Source organism: Xenopus laevis, chromosome 2L, assembly GCF_017654675.1.
Source record: "Xenopus laevis strain J_2021 chromosome 2L, Xenopus_laevis_v10.1, whole genome shotgun sequence".
Lineage (NCBI taxonomy): Eukaryota > Metazoa > Chordata > Amphibia > Anura > Pipidae > Xenopus > Xenopus laevis.
The window spans coordinates 155,618,356-155,644,883 of NC_054373.1; the positions used below are offsets into that span (position 1 = coordinate 155,618,356).

The 26,528-nt window shown below is 39.8% G+C and overlaps 1 protein-coding gene across 3 annotated transcripts; it reads right to left on the reverse strand.

Annotated features, from left to right (window-relative positions):
• On the reverse strand, positions 1-25,733 carry csad.L (cysteine sulfinic acid decarboxylase L homeolog). 3 transcript variants are annotated; one of them, XM_018247580.2, is made up of 15 exons: positions 25,649-25,733; positions 19,618-19,754; positions 18,601-18,727; positions 18,393-18,483; positions 16,022-16,128; positions 15,046-15,161; positions 14,752-14,831; positions 12,593-12,647; positions 9,555-9,671; positions 9,254-9,318; positions 8,719-8,800; positions 6,763-6,962; positions 4,370-4,421; positions 2,677-2,766; positions 1-646 (listed from the first exon to the last, which is right to left on the reverse strand). In XM_018247580.2, the coding sequence occupies exons 2-15, from the start codon at positions 19,732-19,734 to the stop codon at positions 473-475; spliced, it is 1,473 nt and encodes a 490-aa protein (XP_018103069.1). In that variant the 5' UTR covers positions 19,735-19,754; positions 25,649-25,733; the 3' UTR covers positions 1-472. The 3 variants fall into 3 exon arrangements, with proteins under 3 accessions (XP_018103069.1, XP_041438528.1, XP_041438527.1); XM_041582594.1 differs by lacking the exon at positions 25,649-25,733 and adding an exon at positions 25,078-25,177; XM_041582593.1 differs by lacking the exon at positions 25,649-25,733 and adding an exon at positions 21,062-21,176.
• Between the last annotated feature and the right edge of the window lie 795 nt (positions 25,734-26,528).

Below are 26,528 nucleotides of genomic sequence, written 5' to 3' on the forward strand. Positions count from 1 at the left end.
ATTTGTTATTTTTACTACTTTATTTAATCTGAATGATTAGTTGCACACAAGAGCATTCTGAGTAATTTTACTTGCATTTCTTTTTTGAGTGTATATCCCATTTAAAGGGTTCCTTCTCACTTATGGACAATGGCATATATTTATCCTGTCTGACAGGAGTCTAACAAGAGTGTGCCGGGCCCACTTGCCAAAAAAAAACTTTGTAGAGTCCCCATGCACATAACTGCTCTGGCACTCAACACTACCCCTGCTGCAACCCCCCTCTCCTGGGAGTAAAGTGTAAGGGAGGGGGGAATGTAATGCTATAGAGGAAATAGATGCCTTGGTCCCCTCCCCCTGTTCCTCTATAATTATGCCACTGCTGCCTGAGACAATAGGAGATTTCCCTGTGCCGATCTGCAAATAAAATGTATTATTGCTTGTAACTATGTAATTATAACTTTCGTAGTTTTGTTATGTTCAAACAAAATAATCAGAGGTCCTCTGCTAATAGTTCTATTTCATCCAGGAAAAAATCCAGGTCAGTCTTAGTTAGTGCAGGATTCACAAGAACTTGACGAAAGAAGTTTACTCTGTCTCCATGGGGCTGGTATCCAACCATCATGGAGCCTTTCTTAATCATTCTCTCCTTTATTACCGGAGCTACCTAAAATAAAGTGGTATTACATTGGTTGTCATTATATATTGTAAATCATACATAAATCAGACTTAACATTAATTTTAGGTTATAATTAAGAACGGCAAGATTTTTCATATTAGGATCCAATACAATACACATTTATTGTAATTGCTACTTTTAATTACTCATCTTTCTATTCAGACCCTCTCCTATTGATTCCAGTCTCTTTTTAAATCAATGCATGGGTTGCTAGGTTAATTTGCTGGGGTAGTTTGGACGCTAGCAAGCAGATTGCTGAAATTGCAAACTGGAGAGCTGCTGAGCTAAATAACTCAAAAACCACAAATAAAAAATTAAAACCAATTGCAAATTGTCTCAGAATATCACTCTCTACATCTAAACATATAATGAACTACAGAGTCTTATATTATACTATCAGATTATAATCTGTAAAGCATGCATATCTCTGTCAATAAACAATATTGCATGAACTGACTAGGGGGTCCTTGATACAGAACATTAGGATAAAGCCACACAGGACATTTTGTTGCCCACACGAAAATGCAGATGTAAGCATTCCCGTCTTGTACAATTGACTTCACCCATGTGTAGCCCAGGATAGGGGCAGTGCATTTTTTCATGCAGGCAGGCCCGGATTTGTGGCGAGGCCACATAGGCCCGGGCCTAGGGCGGCACATTTTTGGGGGCGGCATGCCGCCCAGCCGCTCTGTGGGGAGCCTGTGCTCCCCAGTGCTCCGGCGCTCGTACGCTGGCGCTTGGAGCGCACGGCCTAGGGGCGCCGCCCAGCGAATCCGGCGCTGCATGCAGGCCTCATATTGCTAATAGCAGTCCGCACACAGGCCTAACTCATGTAAAACATCACTACTAATATTGCTAACAGGATTGCAGGTAGGGTTGCCACCTGTTTAGGTTTTGCATGTTTTTGCTAATGTTCACTATCTACATTTTTACATTGTCTCACTAGAAATAGTGGTAAAAATAACTATTAGACCTATTGGCGTGACGTCATTTCGGCACGTCAGCGATTTTCTCACGGGTGCTGGTGTAATTATCCTAGCGAAGGAGTTAGACTGTAGCGTAACTTTGCACTCTAACTCCAGGTGTATTTTCGCTCTGGCGAAAGAGCGTTACTACACAAATTCACTAAGTAGAGTAGATAGGACTTAGTCCAAAAAAAAGTTGAAATTTTTTCGAAGTCAAAAAAAACGCTGGCGTCTTTTCCTTTTTACAGGGTGATAGGCTGAAAAAGATTGTACTTTTTTTTTTTGGGTACCCTCCATACCCCCTACATTTCCTTACATATGGAACATAAACTATACAGTGGGCTCATGTGTAGGGCAATATAACAACTCTATTTTCTTTTATCAAGGTTCCCTGGGCTTGTGTAGTGTAATGTATTTGCTGCAACATATACGTCTTTGAAATTTAACTTCCCGCTGTATGCAAATTAGCCAACCCTAGCGAAACTTCGCTATGCCTGCCGTAGTAACGATAGCGCAATATCGCAAGCATTTAGCGCCAGTGACGAAACTTTGCAACTTTTGTGAATTAGCGGTGTCTGTGCGAAGTTGCGCCTGGCGGAGTGTGGCGAAGGCGGTGAAGCCGTCGCTGGCGAATTTTCGCCCGTTAGTGAATTTCCCCCATGGTCTTGAAGGAGGATCATATAAGTCCCCTGACTAGCAAGCACTCCTCATGGTGAGGAAAACACTTGTGCCCATGAACTAGGTAATGCATTGGGGTTAGAAGCAAGATTCTACAGTATGTTGTAGATATGGTCTTGGGGGTGGTTAAAAAACCCTCCCACCTGTTACCACTATGGTGCAAACTGGACAGTAGTCTACATATCTTCTACACAAGTAGCCGACAGCCTGACTCACACCACTGCAGAAAGAAGTGTTCCTATCAAATGCCTAAAGAACTCAACATAAGGTTTTTTTCTTTTAACTGCACATGCACATTCATCCTCTATAGAGGATATTATCTTTTCCTGAAAGTATGAAAATCAATTTAAGTTATTCTAGGTCTTGAGACAATACCTTTCCTAGTCTCTGCCAGTAATCCGGGGAATCCTGCTGGTCTCGAAGGCTGGGTGGCACATACCAGAAACACAGGTTCACGAATTCTGGCTGTAGGAATAGAAATAATATATGTATAGTATATTTCTATACTGTATCTTTCTACATATACATATATAGTTCACCTATAATTATAAACTACAATTTTATGGTTTGTGTGTAACCATTATTCGGTTTTGTGGGGATAAAAACAGCCCCTGCTCCTTATTAGCCCACACTCCACCCCTGATCTACCCACAATATGCCACCTATCCAACCATACCCCACCCCTGTGATGTTACCATTGGCCTCCTGGGCCACAGGCCTTTAAAACTAGGGGGAAAATGTGGCAACCCTACTCTTAGTTTGTCACAAAGTGGAGACTGATATGTTTGAAATCAGTTTGTACAAACTGGTTGCATAGCTGTCAACTCTCCCATAAATGTTGTGAGCCTCTTGAATTTCCCACCCTTTCTCCGAGTCCAGAAAGTTATTAGCGTTCAGTTATGTTGCTGCAGGTCGTGTACATGCGCGGTGGCATCACAGGAAGAGGTCACCCAAAGTATTTTGGATCACCGAATGGAACACACATTACTTGTGCAAATCCAGCATAATCACTGCAAAATGCGAAAGAAGGCATCTTCCCACGATTGAACTTGTTTTACATGCAGCCATCTAAATGTTTGTGTCAGTGTGAATAGCTGGTGGTAAAACATATAATCACACCCTGTAACTATGCTATTAGCCCAACGCAGAGCAGTGACAGCAGCTTAGAAACAAGAAGGTGGGATCATTTCCGGCAGCTGTTACCTGCTTAATGTTCTGCTTATAGGCTGCTGGGGTGAAAGTAGGGGGTGATATCACTCCAACTTGCAGTACAGCAGTAAAGAGTGACTGAAGTTTATCAGCACACAAGTCACATGGCTTGCAAAGGGCATTTGGAAAAGTAAACAAATGGCTAACATTTAAAATTAAATATAAAAAAAAAATCTGTTTGCTCTTTTAAAAAAAGGGATGCTAATACAGGATTCTGCTGGAGGAGTATTATTAACTGCTGTATTTTGAAGAAACAAAAAACAGTATTTCTTTAAGATAACTCTCAGAATCCCAGTGTCCCATAAGATAAAGCAGGATGAAATGCCCTTTAAATTATTGGTTCAGGCCCAGGTCACAATGGAAGCATTTTAATATAACGTATTGTGAAAGATTGAAAAGCCCTGCTGCAGTCATAGAAGCTGACCCAGTACCAGAAGCAAAGTCACTCGAGGAGGAGGATTAGCCAGGTACTGCACTATCCTGCTGGGCTGGCTCATGTTCTCATGATTGTTTGTCTGTTATGGTCCATAAGCAATACATATTTAAAGAAGCCAAACCCTACTGTATATTCTGTGCTAAGTGATCTTCGGCTAAGTTGTGTTACCAAACCTGATTTTTTTTCTTGGGATTCTCCCATTGCTGACCCTTCCCTGTTTGGCCTTGAGTTAGAGCTACTTATTTAGTGCAGACCCCCTGTCTGCACAATCAGAAATCTTGACTGCTTTGTTGGTATTGTAAGGGCACCTGAACTTAAACAATGCCATTTATAACAACATTTTATTCAAAGCCATAACAATGTGATAAGGTAATTTCAACATTTTGCAGAGATGGAAGACAAAAGAAAGGTGCATTAACTGACCTCCATAATTAGACAAAAACCCTCCCTCGCCTTCATTTCTTCCACCAGGTATCTAGCAAAAAAATAAATAAATAATCCAAAGCATTACAATTAAATTATGTTTATTACAGCTGGAAACATGCATTACCAAATACCATCCTGAAATGAACACTGTGATCTTTGCAGTGGTGACCAAAACTACCACGAAGACAGCTGCTTCCCATTCAATTACCGGTAAATGGGGAAATGTAATGGGTGTCGTTAATTTAATGTAGACCTGTGCTCCCCCCATAAATACAGTGCTGCCCTGTTCAATAGTAATCGAGTTATTATGAGGGGACAGGCAGCAGGGTGCATGTAAGTATTACACATCCTGTCATTCAGGCACACAAGTTAAGGAGCACCAGTAGTCACAGGCCACAACAGAGTTCAGTAATTAAAGGAACAGTAACGTCAAGAAATGAAAGTGAATTAAAGTAATAAAGATATACTGCAGTGTTGCCCTGCATTGGTGAAACTGCTGTGTTTGCTTCAGAAACACTATTATTGTTTATATAAATAAGCTGCAGCTATTCAAAGGAGAAAGGGCCAGATTTCACAGCAGATAAGCTCTGTAGAACATAATGGTGTTATCTGTTATCCACTATTAAGGGTCTGGCCACACAAGCAGATTCCCAGCGACAAATCTCCTCTTCTTCGGAGCGACAATCTCCCCGACCTGCTTCCCCCTTTCCTCTGCCAACTAAAATGAAAATCACCTGGGGCAAGGCACATGCGGCGCTTCATTTTCCGAAGTCGCCCGAAGTTTCCTCGTGAGGCAACTTCGGGCGACTTCAGAAAATGAAGCACCGTGTGTGCCTTGCCCCAGGCGGTTTTGTTCTCCAACCCCTTGGATGTTGCTCTCAGTGTCCTCAAACCAGGTGCTTATTTTTGAATTCCAAGCTTGGAAGCAAGTTTTAGTTGCATAAAAACTAAGTATAGTGCCAAGTAGAGCCTCCTAGGGGCTATCAAACAACCAATCACATCCCTTATTTGGCACCCAACGGACTTTTTCATGCTCGTGTTGCTCCCCAACTCTTTTTACTTTTGATTGTGGCTCACCGATAAAAAAGGTTGGGAACCTGGTTTAAAGGAGAATTCAACCCTTTTACAAAAAAAGTACCCCACCCCATGTAGACCCCCCTCCTTCCTCCCCCCAGCCTAACTGTCCCCCCCCCCAGGGAAATGCCCCATACTTTATACTTACCGTTTGGGGCAGATTCTGGCATTGGAGTTCCATGCAGCTATCTTCCGAGTCTTTGTGTCTTCTTCCTTCGCTTCGGCAATTTTTGTAAGTTTCAGTGCATGCGCAGTTGTTTGCAAACTGGCATATTGCTCCAACGGCGCATGCACCAACATGCCGATCTCCCACTCAGCTTGCCGTAGACCCGGAAGATGGCTGTGTGGAACTCCGATGCCAGAATCTGTGCCAAGGGGTAGGTATAAAGTGTGGGGTATTTCCCCAGGGGGGAAGTTAGGCTGGGGGGAGGAGGGAGGGGGTCTACATGGGGTGGGGGGGTATGGCTTTTTTTGTAAAAGGTTTGAATTCTTCTTTAACACATGCCCTGGGGCAGGCAGTAATGACAGGTCTTCCTTTCACCCACCAGTACTGTGCTCTGTACCTAGGGCTGGATTTTAAATGAGTACTAAGGGCACTCTTTTTGCACCTTTCAGCACTTTCTAGCACTTGCATCTGTGGTAATTGAAAATTACCCCTAATGTCTGTATCACTGTAAGGTTTGTTGGCATTTGAGCCAGAAACCTCCAGTTTTCGGGCTGTTCTCTTTAACAACTAGGTCCAGTAGATTAGCTGGCAAAATTTCTCATTACATCATTCCATCTTATCTTAGCAGCTTTATTAGTCAGCCAATCCAAGCCAACTGAGCCCTATAAAAGCCCAACTGGCCTGATCATTAGCTTTTGTAACTGGCTCCTAACTCTTGCTCCTCTTGCTCCAGTCCTGTACTTGCTCCTGTTCTGAATCTGTCTTGTTTTTACTTTAACCATGTTGTATTCTGATTCACCTTGACTATAATAAAGCACTTTTCAGACTGACTGCTTCAAACTGGAAACCTTTAGCAGATAGAAACACCTTCATAAAAGATAGAGAAAACAAGTAAGAAACAAATAATGCTTCATTAGACAAATGAAAAAAGAATAAACAGATTCCACTCATACAAGTCAGTAAAAACCAATGGAATGCTCCTTCTGGCCCAGAATACACCATCTGGACAGCTCTGATCCAATAAGCCAATGGAGGAATCTGGCTGGAGCACATAATAGTACACACAACAAGAAGAAAACCTTCCTAGATTTTAGTAGTATGGGAGTCCCTAGTACCATATACCATGTGTTTTAATTGTGGGTAATTTTACCTAGTTTGTTCCAATGCCTTGTCCACTCGCTTTTCCAAACCTTGAGACCCGAGTGCCTTCCACATCAACCAAAGCTTCAAGCAGTCCACCCTTCGACCGCACTGGATTGATTTGTCTCCAGTGTCATACTTAAGGTCATAAAATTTGTCCGTTTGGAAGAGATATGTGGCATTAGCTGCATGGCATCGCTGTAATAGTCCCTGCAGAAAAACGAACAGCCAGTTTGAGAACTGTTTGTTAATAATGGTCCTTTGTACCCCAACCCTTACATACATGTAAGCATCTGCCTGTCACTGAGTGAGCTTGACTGTTGGTCAGTAAAATTACAGTTTTTACACTTAGTTATGGAACTGACTTATGTGGCAGTGTGGCAGTTTTTGCTGCATAAAACTACATAAGTTACACTAAGGGGCAGAGTTATCAGAGGGTGAACTTAGAGCTCATCACAGTAAAATTCCACCATTTTTTTATTCATTCCTATGGGATTTTTAGAAATGTATTTATCAGTAGGTGTAAATCACCATTTAATAAATGTCCCTCAAAAATCACATAGGAATGGAGAAAAAGTGGTGGATTTTACACTGGTGAGCTCTAATTTCACTGATAAATCTGCCTCTTGGGCACTCTAACACTCCCTCTGTGATCCTGGAAAGAACTCGGTTGCTTTGAGACCAACTGCACCCTAGGCTTATGCCTCTCTTGCCCACCCTGAGATCCGGTCTTGTTCTGTTGTAAAGCTGGGCACAACTGTAAAGATTCACTCATTTTGCAAGCTCATCAAATGATCAAATCTTTGCCAAATTTATTGAGCTACTCCTAATATCCAACCCAAAAAATATGTTTTTTCCTTATAAAAGAAAACATAATTCTAAGCAACCTTGCAATATACGTTTAATACAAATTTTCTTCGGTTTTCAAGTTATTTGTATATGTATTGCTATTGAAAACAGTGTTTGTGTGTGTATTATCTGCCCTGGTGGGCCAGATTGTTGATCCAATGTAAGACAAGGAAGCTGATTAACAGACCTGTCTTTGCTGGGGAACTAAGACTTTTACAACAATGTTAATAAAATAGCCACCAGGAGTTAAGCAAATGCTGCTTTCGATAGTAATTGTTTTTATAAATAACTTTAAAACCACAGAATATTTTTAATAACTATATATTGGAAAGTTGCTTAGAATTATGTTTTCTTTTTTTTTTTATTTTGGGGTTGTCTTGTCCTTTAAGGCCCTTTGTAGATTTGTTAACTAGCAGCATCAGTTGTTGTCTGATGGTATTTTCTAACCTGCCTAATATTCAGCCAGATATTAGTCAGGCAGACCATATACACAGGCCAATATCTAGTGCGGCGCAGCGCCTAGCGAGGCGCGCCGTGACTGCTAGGGAGAGCTTACCCGCCCCCCGCGCGTCGCAGCGATGACGTCATCGCACGGCGCCGTAAACATTAAATAGTACTGCGCACAAGTGCTACGCAGTTCTTTTACTTTGCATCTGTATGTTTACTTTTTTCCTATTCTGCAACGCAATTGTCACAGCGGAAAAAGTTTTGATCCTTGCCTTTGTACTTTATGAACAAATAAAAAATAATTGTTCTCACATGCCCATTGCTCTTGCAATGGCCGGCATCGGTGTTCTTTGAGTTAAATAAAGGGTTTTAAGTCGGTTTAAGAAATATGTGTTTATAAAGGTGTAAGGATCTTTATATAAAACATGATTAATAAAAGCTGTGTCCGACCTTCATCCACAAGTTAGCCTCCGAGTGCTTAATTTGGGCAATTCAAGTTTAAAAGAAAGGGGGGGATTGGTGTTCTTCCCTGCAGTCATCCTCCAACTGTTACTCTTTCTGTTGCACTAAATTGGGGGCAACAAAATCCACTGATACATTTATAAATCTATCGGAGCATCACATCATGGTGTTAAAGCAATATGCAGACACAAAGCTGCCACATACTTACTGTCGTGTCCGGAAGGAGAAAGGCTGAACACTGCAGACCAACTCCCAGCATTTTATGAGGATTCCAAGTGACAGAATTTGCCCTGAAGAAAATGCAGAGAGGTTTCCATTAGAAGGTTCTGAATCCATTATCCTGAAGAGTTTCCGAAGCATTGAAAGCCCTACTTTTTATCGCTTATCTTCTATTCAGCCCTTATCACAGTCCCTTTTTCAAACCTTTTTTAAACCAAACAAAAAGTTAAATAATTCAAAAATCACAAAAAAATTGAAAATGAGGACCAAATGCATAATTGTCTCAGAATGTCTCATATTGTTGACAGGGTGAACTGTTGTTCAATTTCCAGTACAGGTATGGGTTCCATTATCCAAAATCCCGTTATCCAGAAAGCTCTGAATTGCGGGAAGGCCATCTCCCATAGACTCCATTTTAATAAAATAACTCTAATTTTTAAAAATCATTTCTTTTTTCTCTGTAATAATAATAATACTTGATCCCAGCTAATATACAGTCAATCCTTATTGGATACATTACTTACCTTTCTATGCCATGTAAAAGATGTCTGTGCTTGCTGGATAAGAGGGCACTGCCACCAAAAGCAGCCTGTTAGGAACACACTATTAGTAAATGACTTTACTACAGGAAAATGAATATATGAAGAAGCAGAGTAGTTAGCTATTCCTTGTATAAGTATTATTGTGTGACTCTTGCTGTTCTCAGTCCAGAAGTAGAGAAATGGTAAGATACAGATAGGGGTAACATGTTGGCTGGCTTGCTCGGCATGCACAAAGGCACAGTAACATATTAGTAGCCATAAAGTAACAGTGGTAAATACTTACATCTGCATGTAGCCATAAGCCATGTCGTTCACATACATCAGCAATGTCTGCGATAGGATCAAAAGCCCCTAGAACTGTTGTTCCGCAGGTTGCACTGACCAAGAAAGGGACTGCACCCTGGAAATGACAATAACAGAAAAATACAGTACAGGTATGGGACCTGTTATCCAGAATGCTCGGGACCTGAGGTTTCCGGATAACAGATATGGATCACAATACCTTAAGTCTACTAGAAAATAATTTAAACATTAAATAAACCCAATAGGTTGGTTTTGCTGCCAATAAGGGTCAATTATATCTTAGTTTGGATAAAGTACAAGGTACTGTTTTATTATTACAGAGAAAAAGAAAATTATTTTATCAAAATAATTAAACTTTGTAAAAATTGAGTCTATGGGGCAAATTCACTAAAGCGCGTGTCGGCTAACGCTAGCGCAAATTAGCCAGCGTGACGTCATTTCGTTACTTCCCTGATTTACTAACGGGTGCTGGCGTAAATGCGCTAGCGAAGTGGACCTATTCTAGTGCTACTTCTCACTTCGTATGTTGGCATTTTTTCTAAGTCCCAAAAAAACGCTGGCGTCTTTTACTTTTTTAAGGGTGATAAGATCGTAAATTTTTTGGGGGCACCCTCCTTCCCCCTACATTTCCTAACATATGGCACATAAACTATACAGTGAGCACATGTGTAAGGCAAAATAACAACTCTATTTTATGTTATAAAGCTTTCCCAGGCTTGTGTAGTGTAATGTATTTGCTGCTACATATACGTCCATTGTATTTTACCTTGGCGCCGTATGTAAATTAGGCATAGCTAGCGTAACTTTGCTTTGCTTGACGAATTAACGATAGCGCAACTTCGCTACCTTTCGACTCCCTGAGCACAACTTTGGATTTAATGAATAAGCGGCGCCCTGGCGAACTGCAGCAAAAGCGTCACTAGCATATTTTCACCACTTAGTGAATTTGCCCCCATGGGAAATGGCCTTCCCATAATTCGGAGCTTTCTGAATAGCGGTTTTTCTGGAGAATGGATCCCATAACTGTAAAACCTCAATTTTACATCCCCCTGATTTTACATTTTCCCTCATTTTATACTGTGTTTTATGGTCCCACCAATATAAAATGCATATAGAATTTCCCTGATTTAACTTTTTCCTGGACTTTACACAGTTGTATTCTGGTTCTACTGTATATTAACTCTGTGAAAATTCGAATTTATTTGTTATTTAAATGTGGTTGGAAGACAGAAAATCTCCACTACTCTTTTATTGGTGCACATGTGAGCAGAAGTGACAAATGTCACCCAAACCTATTTCTCATGTTATTTAGATCAATGCAGTTCTACCATGTGCTTATATATACGTCTTTTTTTCTATTTAAGCCTTGTCAAATTATTGCTCTAAAGTAATGCAGCAACAGTATTTGTCACCACATTTCCCTATATTACTGTTTGGGCACCCAGCACTTTAGGTCCCTCTAGGGATGGACGGTCCCCTCCCCTCTTGAGTTTTGTGTCTATTAGATATATTTACAGGTATGGGATCCATTATCCAGACAGCTGTTATCAGAAAGCTCCAAAGTATGAGAAGGCTATCTCTCACAGATTCCATTTTAATCAAATAATTCACATTTTTCTAAATTATTTTCTTTTTCTTTTTTTAATAATAAAACAATACCTTGCACTTGATTCCAACTAAGATATAATTGATCCTTATTTGAGCCAAACAATCCTACTGGGTTTAATTAATGTTTAATATTATTGTTTTAGTAGACTTAAGGTTTGGGGATCCAAATTACAGAAAGACCCCTTATCCGGGAAACCCCAGGTCCTGAGCATGGATAACTGGTCACATACCTGTATACACTAGGTACTTGCACTAGGAGCAATGGACTGTGCACCAGATTAAAAATGCGATGCAAGAAGCAGTGCAAACAGGCTCAAAGGAGAACTGTGGCCTTCACAGCACCTTGGATCTCCTGTTGCTCCTTCCCTGCACCTCCTGATGACATCTAAGAAAGGGGTAAACCAGGAAATGCCCATGTTGGCCAGGCGCCCTACTGTATCTGATAAAAATCCCTATATTATGCAAAATAGCATTTTTTGTATTTAGACCCTTATATCCCTTATATCTTGTTACAGAAGTAAAATTAAATGATGTAAAATAAAACCCCTCCCCAGAAACTCAAATTTGATGGCTGACTGACAGTTTTAGTAAGAGCTAAAGACAAATTCAGAAAAAATGCCGTTAAAATGTAGGGCGAAAGACAAAATCTGAAACCTGTCTGTATAGAAGACAAATTCACAAAACTGGAGATAAAGGTTAGTGAATTTGGTGGGAAATCTGACATTTTTATCTTTACTTTTATTTTGTCTCAATATCCTCACTTTTGTGAATTCCCCGTTTGCCTTCCATTCCAGGAGTACAAACCAAGCCACAACATTTTGGGGCAGAGTTTTTTCCTCGAAAATTCAAGTTTTTCCAGTTGTATTTTATGGTCAGAACTTGAATGGATCGAGCTTTTCTTTAAAAAAAACTTGAAAATTAGAGATTTATTATAACCCAAACCTGGAAATAACTTAAATCCGAAAATACACCACCTAAAAACCTGTCGAGGTTCCGGTGAAATCAATGGCAGAGATCCCTTGAACCATTTGAAGAGGTTAACAGCTTGCTTGATGTTCGAGTTTTTTTTTAAGTGGGTTTTGGCCTACAACTCGAATCGAGAGTTCAATTAAATGGATTTTTCGCTGGAAACTTGATCGGTTCGAGTTTTCAGGTTGCGGGACTCGAACTCTCACATTCGGGTTTTTGCCATTCAAATTTCTTCATAAATAAGATACAATTTCAGTTTCAAGTTCATTCCAGGTAAAAAAAAAAAATTCTAAACATGACCTTGATAAATAACTCCCTTAGGGGGAAAATCATGGTGGTTTGTATTTCTGCATTCTGCCTCAATCACAAATTAGCTCTATGGTTTTAGCATATTGCACTTAACATATGTTTTTTAATAGAATTCATGTTACTTCAAATTACCTCAGATTTTGATTTCTCAATTTTTTTCTCTAAATCTTCAGGCAACATTTTTCCCCTGCAGAATTAAAAAAGACAAGTGCTGTATTTTATATATAGTACATACACTGCACTGGCAAACAGAAACAGTATTACTGGTATGCAATCATCTATTGCATACCTCCCAACTTTCCCGTTTTCAGCGGGACAGTCCCGATTTTGACAGCTCAGCCCGCAGTCCCCCATTTGTACTGAAAATTCCCAACTTTCTCTGCACTGAACAGCCAGAAAAAGATACAAAGTTTCTAACTTAATTGGCTTTTGGCAGAGAGCCCAGAACAGCCACCAGGTGCAGCTAAGATACTTCTGTAAAAATTTTTAGATAAGTAATTGTAACAATTTAGATAAGAAGGTCCCTTGGGAAAAGTTAGACTCACAGCTTAAAGGGCAATTCACCATCATTAACAAAACTTTAATAACTGAAAAAAAACACAGAAATATGTTCAAACTTTCATAACCTGCCAAATTTTGTAAAATGAACATGGTAATTAGGGGGTGTGGCCACAAAATGGGCATGGTTAAAAAATTTCATTTAAACCAGCTAAAACAAAATGTTTAAAGTTTGACCTGTTTTGCCAATATCTATTGAAATTATATATGAATTAAAGGGCAACTAAAGTCTAAAATAGATTAATGTTAGAAATGCTGTATTTTGTATACTAAACATAAACATGAACTTACTGCACCAGAAGCCGAATTTAAAAAAATGATTTATGATTAAGTTGGCGCAGGGGGCTTTCATCTTGTAACTTTGTTAAACATCTTTGCAATACCAAGACTACGCACATGCTCAGTGTGGTCTGGGCTTCAGTTGGGAGGTTAAGCTTGGGGATCGTGATAAATGATCAAAACAGCACAAGTCAAATCATTTCTGCCAGAAGCCGATACAGCAAGACTGATTAATAATCAGAATATACAGACTGCACTGGGTCTGTGAATACAAATCTACACTGTTGTTACAGGGAAACAAACAAAGCTGCTCGAATTCTGGGAAGTAAGGTGGGGGGCTCCCCCCTGTCGTATGAAAGTATGATTGTTTCCCTGCACAGCAGTTAGGGACCGTCTGAAGTTTCCTATCTGCAGCTGTCAGAGCAAGTAAAACAAAGGGTGAATTCCAGAGTCAGGTTTCTTATAAAAACGGTACACATTTTTTAATTAAAGCATATTGGAGACAGATTTCTTTTTAATTTAAGAAATTAAAAATTTAATTTTATTGTTTTGCCTTTCCATGCCCTTTAAGGCCTCATGGAGCCCCTATATCTCCTGGGCCCCCTGCAGCCACAGGGTCTGCTTCCTCTGTAGTTACGCCCCCTCTTCTCCACTTCAGATTTGACATCATTTATTTAAATAAATGAGAGAAAAAAAACATAGACACTTTCCTAACCACTGATTTCAGTCAAATTTAAATTTCAGTAGCAACACTAATTTAATGTTCTCTTTAATTTTCTGGCTAAAATTTTTTGAGAATATTCTTTTTCGCATGTGCATTAAAGTCGGAAAGGTTTTGAAAGAGAAGGAGAGGCTACAACCCATGATTTAGATTGGCCTCGTTATGCTCTCCTAAACCGCAGCACATGCACGCGATCAGTTATCTGCAAACCTGTTATCCAGAAAACTCCCAATTATGGATGAGGATGTCTCCCTTAAACCTGGGGTTTTCTGTCATTTTTTTTTGAAAATCATTTAAATTGTTTTGCTGCCAATAAGGATTCATTTTATTTTAGTTCGGCTCAAGTACAAGTTACTTTTATATTATTACAGAGAAAAAGGAAATAATTATTAAAAAAAAATCTCAATTATTTCATTATAATGATATCTATGGGAGATGGCCTTCTGGTAATTTGAAACTTTCTGAATAACAGGTTTCCGGATAACAGATCCCAAATCTGTATATGTCTCTAAGCAAGCTCCCATCTAGTGCCAATATAAAAATGAGTAGAGTATGCTGGTGATTGTGGTGCAAATCCCACGGATGCTAATGGTAATTTGAGATGCATCCCAAGAGGCCCTGTGGGCAGTGTATCTGCAGGACAATATCCACAGGGTTTTTTCCATGAAACCTTAGCAGCACTGTAAATCAATAATAGCAGAGTATTTCTAGAATGCTGGTTATGTAATCTCACCTGTCGTTTGTCTGTACAAGGATGATGTTGTCTGTTCCAATGCCCAGGAATGCTGCCCCCTTTCTGACTGAATAATGGCTCTACAGAATGAACATATATCATTTGGGAACTGCAACACAAATATAATTGAGAGAATGGAGAAGGACTAGGGGACATTGCTGAAAGGGGCTGCTTAATAAAAAGTAGCATGTTGTGGACATTAATTAAAAGCATAATAATATTTAAGATCTGAGAGGAAACATGTTGTACATTTTGCTTATCCCATGTTGCCATTATTTCCCACCCTTTTCTCACCTCGTGTGTTGTGAATATAGTCATCCTCGGCAGTGCACTCAGCCCCTTCTCTTTAGCATGTGGGAAGCGATGAAATCGGGCCACATTTATAGCGTACATGTTGGAAATGGAGCCCCCTACAGATATAGACATACTGCTTAGATTCAGAAAGTAATAAAAACCAGGTGTTAAGTACAAGGCTCCAGGTATAGAACCTAAACTTTGTGCTTCAGTGACACATTGCTGCTATGGCTTCAGCTGATTTACTAGTACAAAAGCTCCATAAAACCCAGATCATTCTGCAGTGGGTTCCTTTACATGTTCTCATTACATCATGGCAGCATTCCTGGAAAGCAACAGCTATTGGTACATATAGTCCGTTATACAGAAAGCTCCGTATTACAGAAAAAACATCTCCCATAGACTACATTTTATCGAAAAAATCCACATTTCTAAAAATGTTTCAATTTTCTTTGTAATAATAAAACAGTAGCTTGTACTTGATCCAAACTAAGGTATGGGACCTGTTATGCAGAATGCTCCGAACCTGGGGTTTTCCAGATAACGGATCTTTCAGTCATTTGGATCTTCAATTTCATGCCTTAAGTCTACTAGAAAATCATGTAAACAATAATTAAACCCAATAGGCTAGTTTTGCCTCCAATAAGGATTAATTATATCATAGTTTGGCTCAGGTACAAAGGTACTGTTTTATTACTACAGAGAAAAAATCATTTTTAAAAATTTTAATTATTTGATTAAAATGGAGTCTATGGGAGTCGGCTTTCCCATAATTTGGAGATTTCTGGATAATGGGTTTCCGGATAACCATACCTGTATAATTAATCCTTATTGGTAGCAAAACCAGCCTGTTGGGTTAATTTATTGTGTACATGATTTTCTAGTAGACATAAGGCATGAAGATCCAAATTATGGAAAGATCCCTTATCCAGAAAACCCCAGGCCCTGATCACTACTCCCAGGATGAATAGAGTACCTGGGCAGAAAATCCCATCTCCTGCTGTCCAGCCGACATAATGCCTCAGTGTTGTGAGTACTTCTTCCTCCATCAGAACAAAGACTGGAGCAACTTCATAGGTATATCTAGAAGGACACACACGTTAATCGAAATATTTATAGTCACCTCGCTTAACTGACAATGATTTATACAACATATTTCAGGCATTGTATGAAGATTGTTGGCAAATGACTCCTACTTACTGACATTCCCAACACAATAGTATTTTGCTGCTTTACTGCATATTATAATGCAGAACATCAACAATATCGTCACAGGACACTGAGACTATATGAAAGGGTCATAAACTCAAAAATAAAATTCAAGCAAACTTGCTCAAAGTTATATGTTAACAATATTAACAACACGGTTTTTAGCAGAGCAGCTATAAGTGATTCTGGATCAAATATGCTTGTGGCACATCCAATCAGAGGACAACTACATGTGGGCTCATTTGGTCCCTGGGGATTTTAGAGCTGTACTACCAAGCATCTCATTGGGGGGAATTCACGAAAGTGGAGATAGGCCATGGAGTAATAGTGGTGGTAAACTGGAGTAAAATACTTTCTCCATATTCACCTAAATTCCGACTCAACCGCTGCTTTTCATATTTTAGTAAAAGACTTGAATTTGTCTTTGAAACAACATAAAAATGGTGCAAAACGTCATTTTAAATGACAATTTCTCCCGACATTTTAAAAATGGAGTAAAGCTCAGCATAACTCTTCCTCGTGTGTCAGATCAATTCTAAGATAACTTGCTCTGCTTTGGTTCACTCGATCTTCATTTCACACCTCTTGTAGGTGCCCAATAGCGAAAGAATTATCATATTAATAGGGATTAGCATATTAATAGGGATTAGCATTTTAGGGCACTAGTTTCTGTCTAACCCTATAGGTGTAAAAGCCTCAGACAAAACAAGTAAAACACTGATTAAACAAAAAAAGTGAATTTTATTCAATTTGATATGTAAAAAGTGTTTAAAGGAGAAGGAATGCAGATTATTGCCAATAGACTAGCCACAATAGTGCAAGATATAAAACTATATTTATTCTGCGGATTGCTTTACCATACCTGAGTAAACAGCTCTAGAAGCTCTTTGTTTGTTTAGTATAGCAGCTGCCATATTAGCCTTGTGTGACATCACTTCCTGCCCACTCATAGTTCTGTGCTCAGATTACAGCAGGGATGGGAGGAAGGAGAGTGGAATAGGGAGGGGGAGCAGCAGAGAGGAGCAAACTGAGCATGCTCAAGCCCTAGCCCTGGAGGTTTATTCTGAAAACAGGAAGTCTGATACAGGTACCCATGTGTACACAATAGAAGGAAAGAAATACTGTATTTCTTTTGACAGAGGATTCAGCAGCATTATTTTGAGGGTTTACTGATGTATTTCTATAGACCTTTCTGATAAAATGTACTTAATTTCAGCCTTTCCTTCTCCTTTAACTCACACTTGCATTATTTTATTAGTTTTCTCTTAATGAGTGAGGCAATATTAGTAATTTGAGTGAATATATAGTCTAAAGGAAAAGTGAAGCCTCCCAGCCATTTTTTTTTAGTTTTATCAGCAATTAGACACTTGACCTAAGATAATAAAACATATTTCTGATACAAATCCTTATATTATGCAAAATACAATTTCTTGTATTTAGACCCTTATATCTTTTTACAGAAGTGGAATTTCACAAACATGTAGGCACATTTAGAAAGCCTAAGTTATCCTGAAAAAAATGATGTATAATTTTCCTAGGTAAAATAAACCCCCTCCCCCATAAATTCCAATTTGATGTCTGTCTGACAGGTGTAGTAAGATCTAAAGACAAATTCAGAAAAAATATCTGTAAAATATCATGCAAAAGACAAAATCTGAAAACTCTGTTTAAAAGAAAAATTCACAAAAGTGGAGATAGAGGTTTGTGAATTTGGTGGGAAATCCAACATTTTTATCTCCGCTTTTATTTTGTCTCAACATCATCACTTTTGTGAAGTCCACCTCATCTCACTATATTATGGATCCTGTTAGTAACTGAACATGGACACAAAGTCAGAGTGGTCCGGTGGGAAAATACTGAAGGGTCTGCCAGCAATCAGTGGGGCAGGGGGAGTGGTTTGTAAGAGGCCAGAATTAACAATGGTGACATAAAGAGAAGGTATGTGATGGGGTGACAGTGGGGTTCACAAGAAGGGTGGTGGCCTCCATAGCTGAGATGGTGGGCCCTTGATATCCCGTCCAACACTGCATGGAGCCCATACTCTCGCTTAATTACTCCAGGAGAAGCATTTGTATATGTAATGTATACATAATAAATTCCAAGTTACCGTCCCCAAATAGGAATTTAAAGGTACTTACTGACTAGTGTTCAAGGTCTCACTTAAGATGCGACCAGTCAGCGCATGTCGGTCTAATCCAGAGAATAGCTGGTTGAAGAACCGTGGATGCCCTTAGGATAGAGGGACACAGTTGATCTATACACAGTGAGGCAGGGAAAATGGTGAAAAGATACCTGCAATACATTTACCATTGATCTGCAGATACATGAATATATATGAAAAAGCACCTGTCTTGACACTAAACCTGACGATGTCCCTGCAGTAGCCCAGCAGCACTTCCTGAGATTCGCCGTTTCTCTGTAGTTTTAAGTCCAGGATTTCATGAAGTTTCTCTGGCTCCATCCACTCACACACCTGGGGAAATTCCAAAACAAAGGGTTAAAAACTTAAACAATTTCCTTCCCTAAGCTGCAGCCTTTGTTAGGCTTTAATATAAGGAACTGCCAGTTATATAAAGGGCTCAGTGGACTAGCTACACTACAGTAGACAGTGAAGCTTGAAAATCAACGCCATTTAGTGCAAGAAAGAACAAAAACCCACAGATATTTCATAATTACAACAATACACAAAATTACCTTTGGCACAGTGCTGTAGCCACTAAAGACGCCGAGCTGCCCAGCTGGAGCCGCAATAACAATATTGCACCTAGTAACTGTTTTGTCTCTTGACAAAAGTCTCTTGAAAAAAAGAGCATTGAATTGCACCCTCATTATAACACCCTCTTTTTTCACAGTTCATGACATGCAAGTGAGGGGAAGTGTAGGGGGCAGGACTGAGGGCACCTCATGATAACATTTTTTCCTAATGCAGGCAGCACTGTATTCAAGGGGTGCCCAGAGGTAGGGTTGGCAGGGTGCACGGTAGCTTGCTCTTGTTTTTGCAGTCTATTTCTTCTCTATCAGCTAACAATAACGGTTTTATTTAAGGTTCCTCCCTCCAGTAGGAAACTACAGTTCATAAGTGAGAACAGTGAAAATGTGTTTGTTGCAGCACAAGGAGCTTTCTGTAATGATCTACTGCCTCTCTTTCTGTGCTGCCTGTGCTCCCTTCCTGCACACTCCTGTCTTTTACAGCTGAAAATCTCCTGCAGCTCCACCTGAGGAAAGAACACACCTAAACATAAGTTTCAACACAATATCTATTATTAACTCAATAACTGTACTGTGCTGAGTTTTCTACGTCAGTGCATAAACTGCAGCACCAGGTGGTGGCAACACACCTTCAGCAATGGAGCCTGACCTCACCTTGTGGCCCCTGTCTGTCCCCTTTTGCACCGCATCCTGCATTAGAATAACAAGAGCTTCTTTCAAGAATTCATCTCCTGAGTTCTCTGTTTTTATTGCAGAAATTCCTCCATCCATTAGGGTTCTTTGTGGGTGACCTGCATTTAATAAATCAAACACAAACAGATAGAGAAAAGAAATGACTGGCAGTGTGGTCTAATATAGGCTTCTGATTTGACTGCCAGTGCACAATTACATATATCATAAAAATAAGGCATTAGTACCATGCTTTGGCCAAAATATGTAAGCTCATGTGGCACATTAATGCTTCTCTAGTGAGAAAATCTTTATAAGCTCTATGGTTCAGATATGGAAGCTTTCAAGCCCCACTCAGTTCAGGTGCACCTAAGAGAATCCTTATTCTGAAGGCTGAAGGGCAGCTAAGAGCAATGTTAGGCTACAATTTGCTGTCATGAGCTTACTCACCTCCTTCCTATTCTTTTTTGTTTTTTCTTACCACCCATGTATCCTTGTATTCCCTGCCCTCTTCTCTTTCTTCAACCCTTTTCTCTTTTGATCTTTCATTAGACATTTTGTTTTTCATCCCTTTACCATTGTTTTATGCCCTTCTTCTTCCATTGTCTTCTGTGGTCTCCCCATTACTCCAACCCTATCTCTTTTGTTCTCTTGTTCTCTCTCAACTTTTATTTCTTTCTGTCTTCCATTCTCTCTTCCACTCTCTGTTTTCTCTGCCCCTTCAATTTTCCTGCTGCTCTTTTATTCTTTACTCTATTTCTCCCTGTCCCCTTTAGTTTCTGATTTTTTTTCTCTTTGCTTATGATTTGCCCTTTATCATTCTTTCCTATTTTTCTTTCATTCTCTATTCTGTCCTCTCATTTCTCCTTCCATTTTCTTTGTTTTTTTGTGTTAGATTAAAACCCCCTCCTTAATTTCCCCTTGTCATTTTAGCCCTGTTCTGCCCTTCTTCCTCCATTTCCCCTTAATTTCCTAGTATTCTTTTGTGGTCATACCCCTCTTTATTTTGGACATTCTCTGATCCCTACTTCCCAAATTGCAGCTTTCTGAAAAAAAACCCCATGGGCAGCAATTCCTAATTAAGGCACTTTACTGTTGTCTTGCCATTGATTTGATTTCATGTGAGTGTCAAACATCTCCTGCCAGAATCTACAATCCCCATACCTGCCGGGGGTAGACCTTTTCTGTCCCAGTACCAGCATTCAGTTTGCCCCCTGCTACCCGACCTGCTGCCTAAATAATCTGGGTATAGCTACTTACTCCCCTAATGGCAGCTCTGCTGCTCAGACATACAACAATAGCTTTTGGGGATATTTATCATTGCAGATTTAAAGGTATGTTGAGACCAGATCCTATCATAATCATCTCCCTATAAAAATCTTACACTTTTTTTAAATTAAGATCCAATAGTCATGGATTTGGAATGTACCTTTTATAAGATGAGTTGGTGTGCGGGATAGTGCTGCACTGGTAACAATTCTGAAAATATTCCTGGTGAGATTCATATTTACAGGAATACCTTCTGTAAAGGACCACAACAATAAAAAACAAGCCTTACTGGAATATAATGAGCAAAAATAATCAGGACAAAATGGCAGACTGAAATTCATCCTTGTACTGCCTTTGCCAAAGTTTCAGTGGAGTTTTCTCTCAAAATGTACATTTGTTTCTGGGGTGGCTACTGTATTTTCATCTGTAACCCTGATGTTGAACTATGGTTGCTGTTTGCAATAGAGATTCCAAGTACTATCAGGATTTTAAATAATGCTTAACGGGACTGTTAAAAGGGACCTCAGGAGAGACAGTATGTTAACTAGTTAGGCCTCTGATGAACTTGTAGAGGTTTGGCAGTATTCCCTTTCAACTGGGCACTCGTGAGGGTGCACAAATGTAATGATACCTGAGTGCACAGAAACAGTTTTATTTGCTCACGTAATTCAGCGTTTGATATAAAGTTTATAGACAAAGGTTTGTTTTTGATCTCCAATGGCTTCCATATCCAACCTCAGGGTTGCACAGAACAACTTCAAACATACAGTGCATGGGAATAGATTCCTTCAACTAGCAAACAGGCAGACAGCATCACAGTATTTCTCCATGTTCACTGCCTTCTGCACTTTAGAAACTGCCTGGAACAACTTCAGGTCTGCCTTATCCTCTAGAACACATAAGACCTTCTTGTCTGCAGCCATAACCCTTCAAAGCATTACAAAGCCTCTCTCCACTCCTCATTGATCTGCTTACAGCTGAAGCCTCCTGTGTTGGCCGTGGGATGGAACCATCCTGCTGTTACTGCCTGAGCCTCTGGTGCCTATTTTCACCTTCTGTGAAGCTGTGAATGCTTTTCAAGCCATTGCTTATTTATTTCAGCTAGACAAATATAAGAGGTCTTCTGCACTCAACCCATTATCAATATATTAAGGACATTGAAACAGTAAGTTGGAGGTAAATAGACAGTATGTGCAAAAAAAAATTCTAATATAGTAAGTTAGCCAAAAATGTAATGTATAAAGGCTGGAGTGACTGGATGTGTTACATAATAGAACAGAACACTGTACTCTCTTGGTTTCCACTGATTGGTTACCAGGCAGTAACCAATCAGTGACCTGAAAAAGGGAGGCACATGGGTCATAACTATTTGCTTTTGAATCTGAGCTGAATGCTGAGGATCAATTGCAAACTCACTGAACAGTTATGTCCCACGTGGTCCACTTCAAATTAACTCAGAGTTAGAGAGCTGAAAAACAGGAAGTAGTGTTCTGGCTATTATGTTAGACATCCAGTCACACCAACATTTTTTGGCTAGCTAACTATATTAGAAACCTTTTTTTATTTTGCACATACTATCTATTTATCCAGATTTTATTTTTACACTGAACTGTTCCTTTAATATATTGATAATGGGTTGAGTGCAGAGGACCACTTGTATTTGTCTATGTGAATTTTGTGGTCACAACCTCATTGCACCCCCGCTTAATGTTTTTAAAAATTAGAGGTGAGCAAAATTTTCTCATGTTTGTTATAGTATTTATTTCAGCGTCTGACCTCAAGCCACTTTATCACCTTCAATAGGCCTCATATTAAGGCTAGTTTTTTAAAGGAGGACAACGTTTAAAAATCAGTCAAGTTTCTTTTGCCCACAATGCAACATTATTTCCCAGAATTTAAGTATATACAAATGGATCTTGCATCTTTGCTGGGGGCATGGAAGAACAGTTACACATTCCTACAACTGAGTGATTCAGCTGATGCAACATCAATATAGGTGCAACATCTAAGGAAAGCCTTGTGATTACTGCCTGGGAGCGTGCAGTGCATCTTGTGCCTCATGCAGCAAATAAGGCAGAGTTGGCACAAACAAGGACACTGCACTAGTAAATACAAGTGCAAGTAGTTTTGCACCTAGAAATTCTAAATAGGCCCTGTGGTTTTATAATACCATTATAAGAAATAAAGGGGCAGATTTACTCGAGGGTAAAAATTTGCCATCGACGGCTTCACACCCATCACTAAACTTTGCCAGGCGAAAATTCGCTCAGACAATGATAAATTACTCAAATGCGGAGTTTTGTTGTGGGCGCCAAACGCTGGTGACTTTTCTTTTCTTTTGCCTAGAGCAAATTCGCAAGAGTTCTTGCTCTCAGGTTAATTTGACTACGGTGGGAAATTTAAAGTTGAATGGACGTAAATTTTGCAGCAAATACATTATATTACACAAGTCCAGGGAACCTCAATAAAGAAAATAGAGTTGTTATAATGTCCTACACATGAGCCCACTGTATAGTTTATGTTCCAAATTTTAGAAAATGTATGGGGGAACCTGGTTACCCCAAAACAATTTTAATGACTTTTGTAGGCTATCACTCTGAAAAAAGGAAAAGACGCCAGCGTTTTTGGAGTTAGAAGCTTTTTCCACTAAAAAATATGATGTAAGTAACAGAAGATTTAGGAAGATCTATGCACTCCACTTTACCTGTTCTGAGCTGGTGAAGGCAAGTCTAGCGAAAGAAGTAACGTTCAGTAAATTCCGTATTTCATTGAATTGAGTAACATCCATTCGCCAGAGTGAATTGTTGATTGGCGATAGAGTGCGAATGACCACTAGCATCTATCTCTTTCGCTAGCGAAGTGACGCCTGCGCCCATTAGTAAATTGCCGATGTCCCTGCAGGCAGTAACACTAGCGGATTGACGCTAGCGTTCGCCACTTCGCCCTCGAGTAAATCTGCCCCCAGCCAGGGCTGTGGTGCAACTAGAAGTTACTGGGCCCCTTTATACTTTGGAAACATGACCTTTTAAAAGAAGCTGTTTATCAGTCAGGGCCCCACTGAGTCCCATATACTTTCTTCTCCCCCCCAAACAGTCTGCTTCCTCTATAGTTACGCCCCTGGTCCAGGGGCTTGATGTGGTGCAGGTATGGGACCTGTTATCCAAAATGCTTGGGACCTGGGATTTTCCGGGTTGTTCTGTAATTTTGATCTTCATTCCTTAAACTGCTAAAAAAATCTATTCAACATTAAAGAAACACAATAGGATTGTTTTCCCTCCAATAAGCATCATTTATATCTTAGCTGAGATCAAGTACAAGGTACTGTTTTGTAATATGTTTGTAATATGTTTTGAAATATGTTTTAAAATTTTGTAATATTTGATTATAATGGAGTCTATGGAAGATGGCCTTCCTGTAATTTGGAGCTTTCTGCATAACAAGTTTTTGGATAACGGATCCTATACATGTATGTCATGGCCAGCTGAACAGTGCTGTACAAAGAATTTTCCATAGCAGGGACTATTGACCAGTATAGAATACAATTCACCAGGGGCGGAACTACCGGGGGGAGCAGGGGGTGCGAGCGGGCCAGGGCCCGCACCCCCTCAGGGCCCCCCGGCAGTCCGCCCGATGCATGTTCCCCGGACAGTTCCGGGTGTACGGAAGGGGGCAGGGGCCCGGCTGCGCGTCCTGCGCCAGGGCCCGCCCCCCTCTAGTTCCGTTTCTGCAATTCACCTATTCCAGCAGGAGTATTCTTGTAGTAAGTTCCAGTAGAAAATGCACAGCTAAGATTGCCTTAAAGCTGATAGGAGAAGATATGGAGTTTACCCCCAATATATACTCACAAGGATATGGCAAGTACAACAATAATGCATCTGTATATTAATATATTCATTAAAGGGAATTTTAAGAAATTGTATACTTGCCCCTTAACAGAGAGCAGTAAAAATACTGAATTGCATTGTAAGAGCAAGCGCAAAAAGAAAAGAGTAAGATATGAGGGCAAGAAGAACAGTAAATAGAAAAAAAAACTGCAGAAGAAGAGGTGCGAAATTGTGCTTACAGTTCTCATAATAACAGAAATGAAGAACAGAATATGAGCCTGAATAATACAAAGAAAAAAAATGTCCTGCATAATTACGCTTTATAATGGCGGTAAGAAAGACTAGAATTTACCTGTGAACATGAAGGAATAAAATCCACAGGGATGAGAGCACATAAGTGACTGGGAAAGGAGCAAAGTACAAGTAGATTATGCAGTGGAACAGCCCCGTCTGGGATTGGTTCATATAAGGAAATGTACAGCAAACTCTGCATTTGACTGTTCTAGGGAAGTACACAAGGTGCATACTGAGCATACTTTTGTGACTTGCAGGTGTCGTTCCCTGAACAACAATAGGCTACAATATTTGCCTTTTATGTAACAAAGGACGATATCCCAGAAATGGCTGCAATTCACAGGTCGTTACAAAGCAGAGACGGTGCCAGTGTACCTGCACCATTTAAATTGATCACACGCGGGCTCCTTTTCACTAAACTAGGGTTTGGATACAGGTCAATACTTTTCTTTTAGTTTTTTCTTAGTTGTCCTTGAAACCAGTGATTTTCTGAGGCCTGGAGTTTACCAGTCCTGTTTTACTTTGTTACCAGGAATTACATAACCACGTTACATAGCCAGCCTAAACCATAAAGTTAGTAATTACATTTACTTTGATTCAATCACCATGAGCACAAAAAAAAAACTTACCCAAGAAAGTGATTTCCAAAACTCTGATGTGTTTGATATGGCGGCAGACTGAGCTGAACCACAGTCAGCTGAATAAGCTCTGAACAATAACATTCAAGCTCCATTCTGCCACCGAGGGGTCTCCATGTATTATAGCACCAGGGAAACGGAGACTTTTATAAATGATTATTTATAAAGTTCTCATTGTCTTTATTCTGGCTCTTTTAAGGTTTTAGATTTTGGCATGATGCAAAGCTTGCCTCAATAACTGTGTCCACAAAATGTCACCCACTTGTTTGTTGTTATTGCCAATTCCAAAACTAAAAAGAACAAGATTTAAATAGTTGTTATAGTGTAAGTGTAGTTTATTTTGCTTAACTTAAATCATAAAATAGGATGTGGAATCAAAAGAAAGATCAACTGCTAGTTGATCCAAAGGAAGGCAAAAAACTCAAGTAAGTAAATAAGGGAAGGTGTAGCTACCATAGATTAGGTATGTTATAGCTCACTTAGTAGTGTGAGATAGTTCAGATAGTAAGTATAGGCAGCTAAAAGCCCCACCATGGACTGAGCAGCTTCCCAGTGAGTACCCCACTAGGTAGGGTTGCAGCGTGAAGAACCACGGTAGTGTAGGCTCTTGAGTATTTGGCTGAGACCAAGGAAGTGTTGGAACCTGACAAAAGTGCATGGTATAGCTGCTGTCGTGGGCTCAACACTGTAGAGGGAAATGCATTGACAGGTTCCCTGGAGTGACACTGGAGGCTGGTGGCAAGGATGGGAGAGAGAACACTTTAAAGGATTGTGAGTAATAAGCCAAAATTGTGTAACTAAGCACTGAACCACCTTGTTAATGCCTGGCTGTCAAGACTTGTGTGAAATGTGTTGAAGATTTAACCTTGTC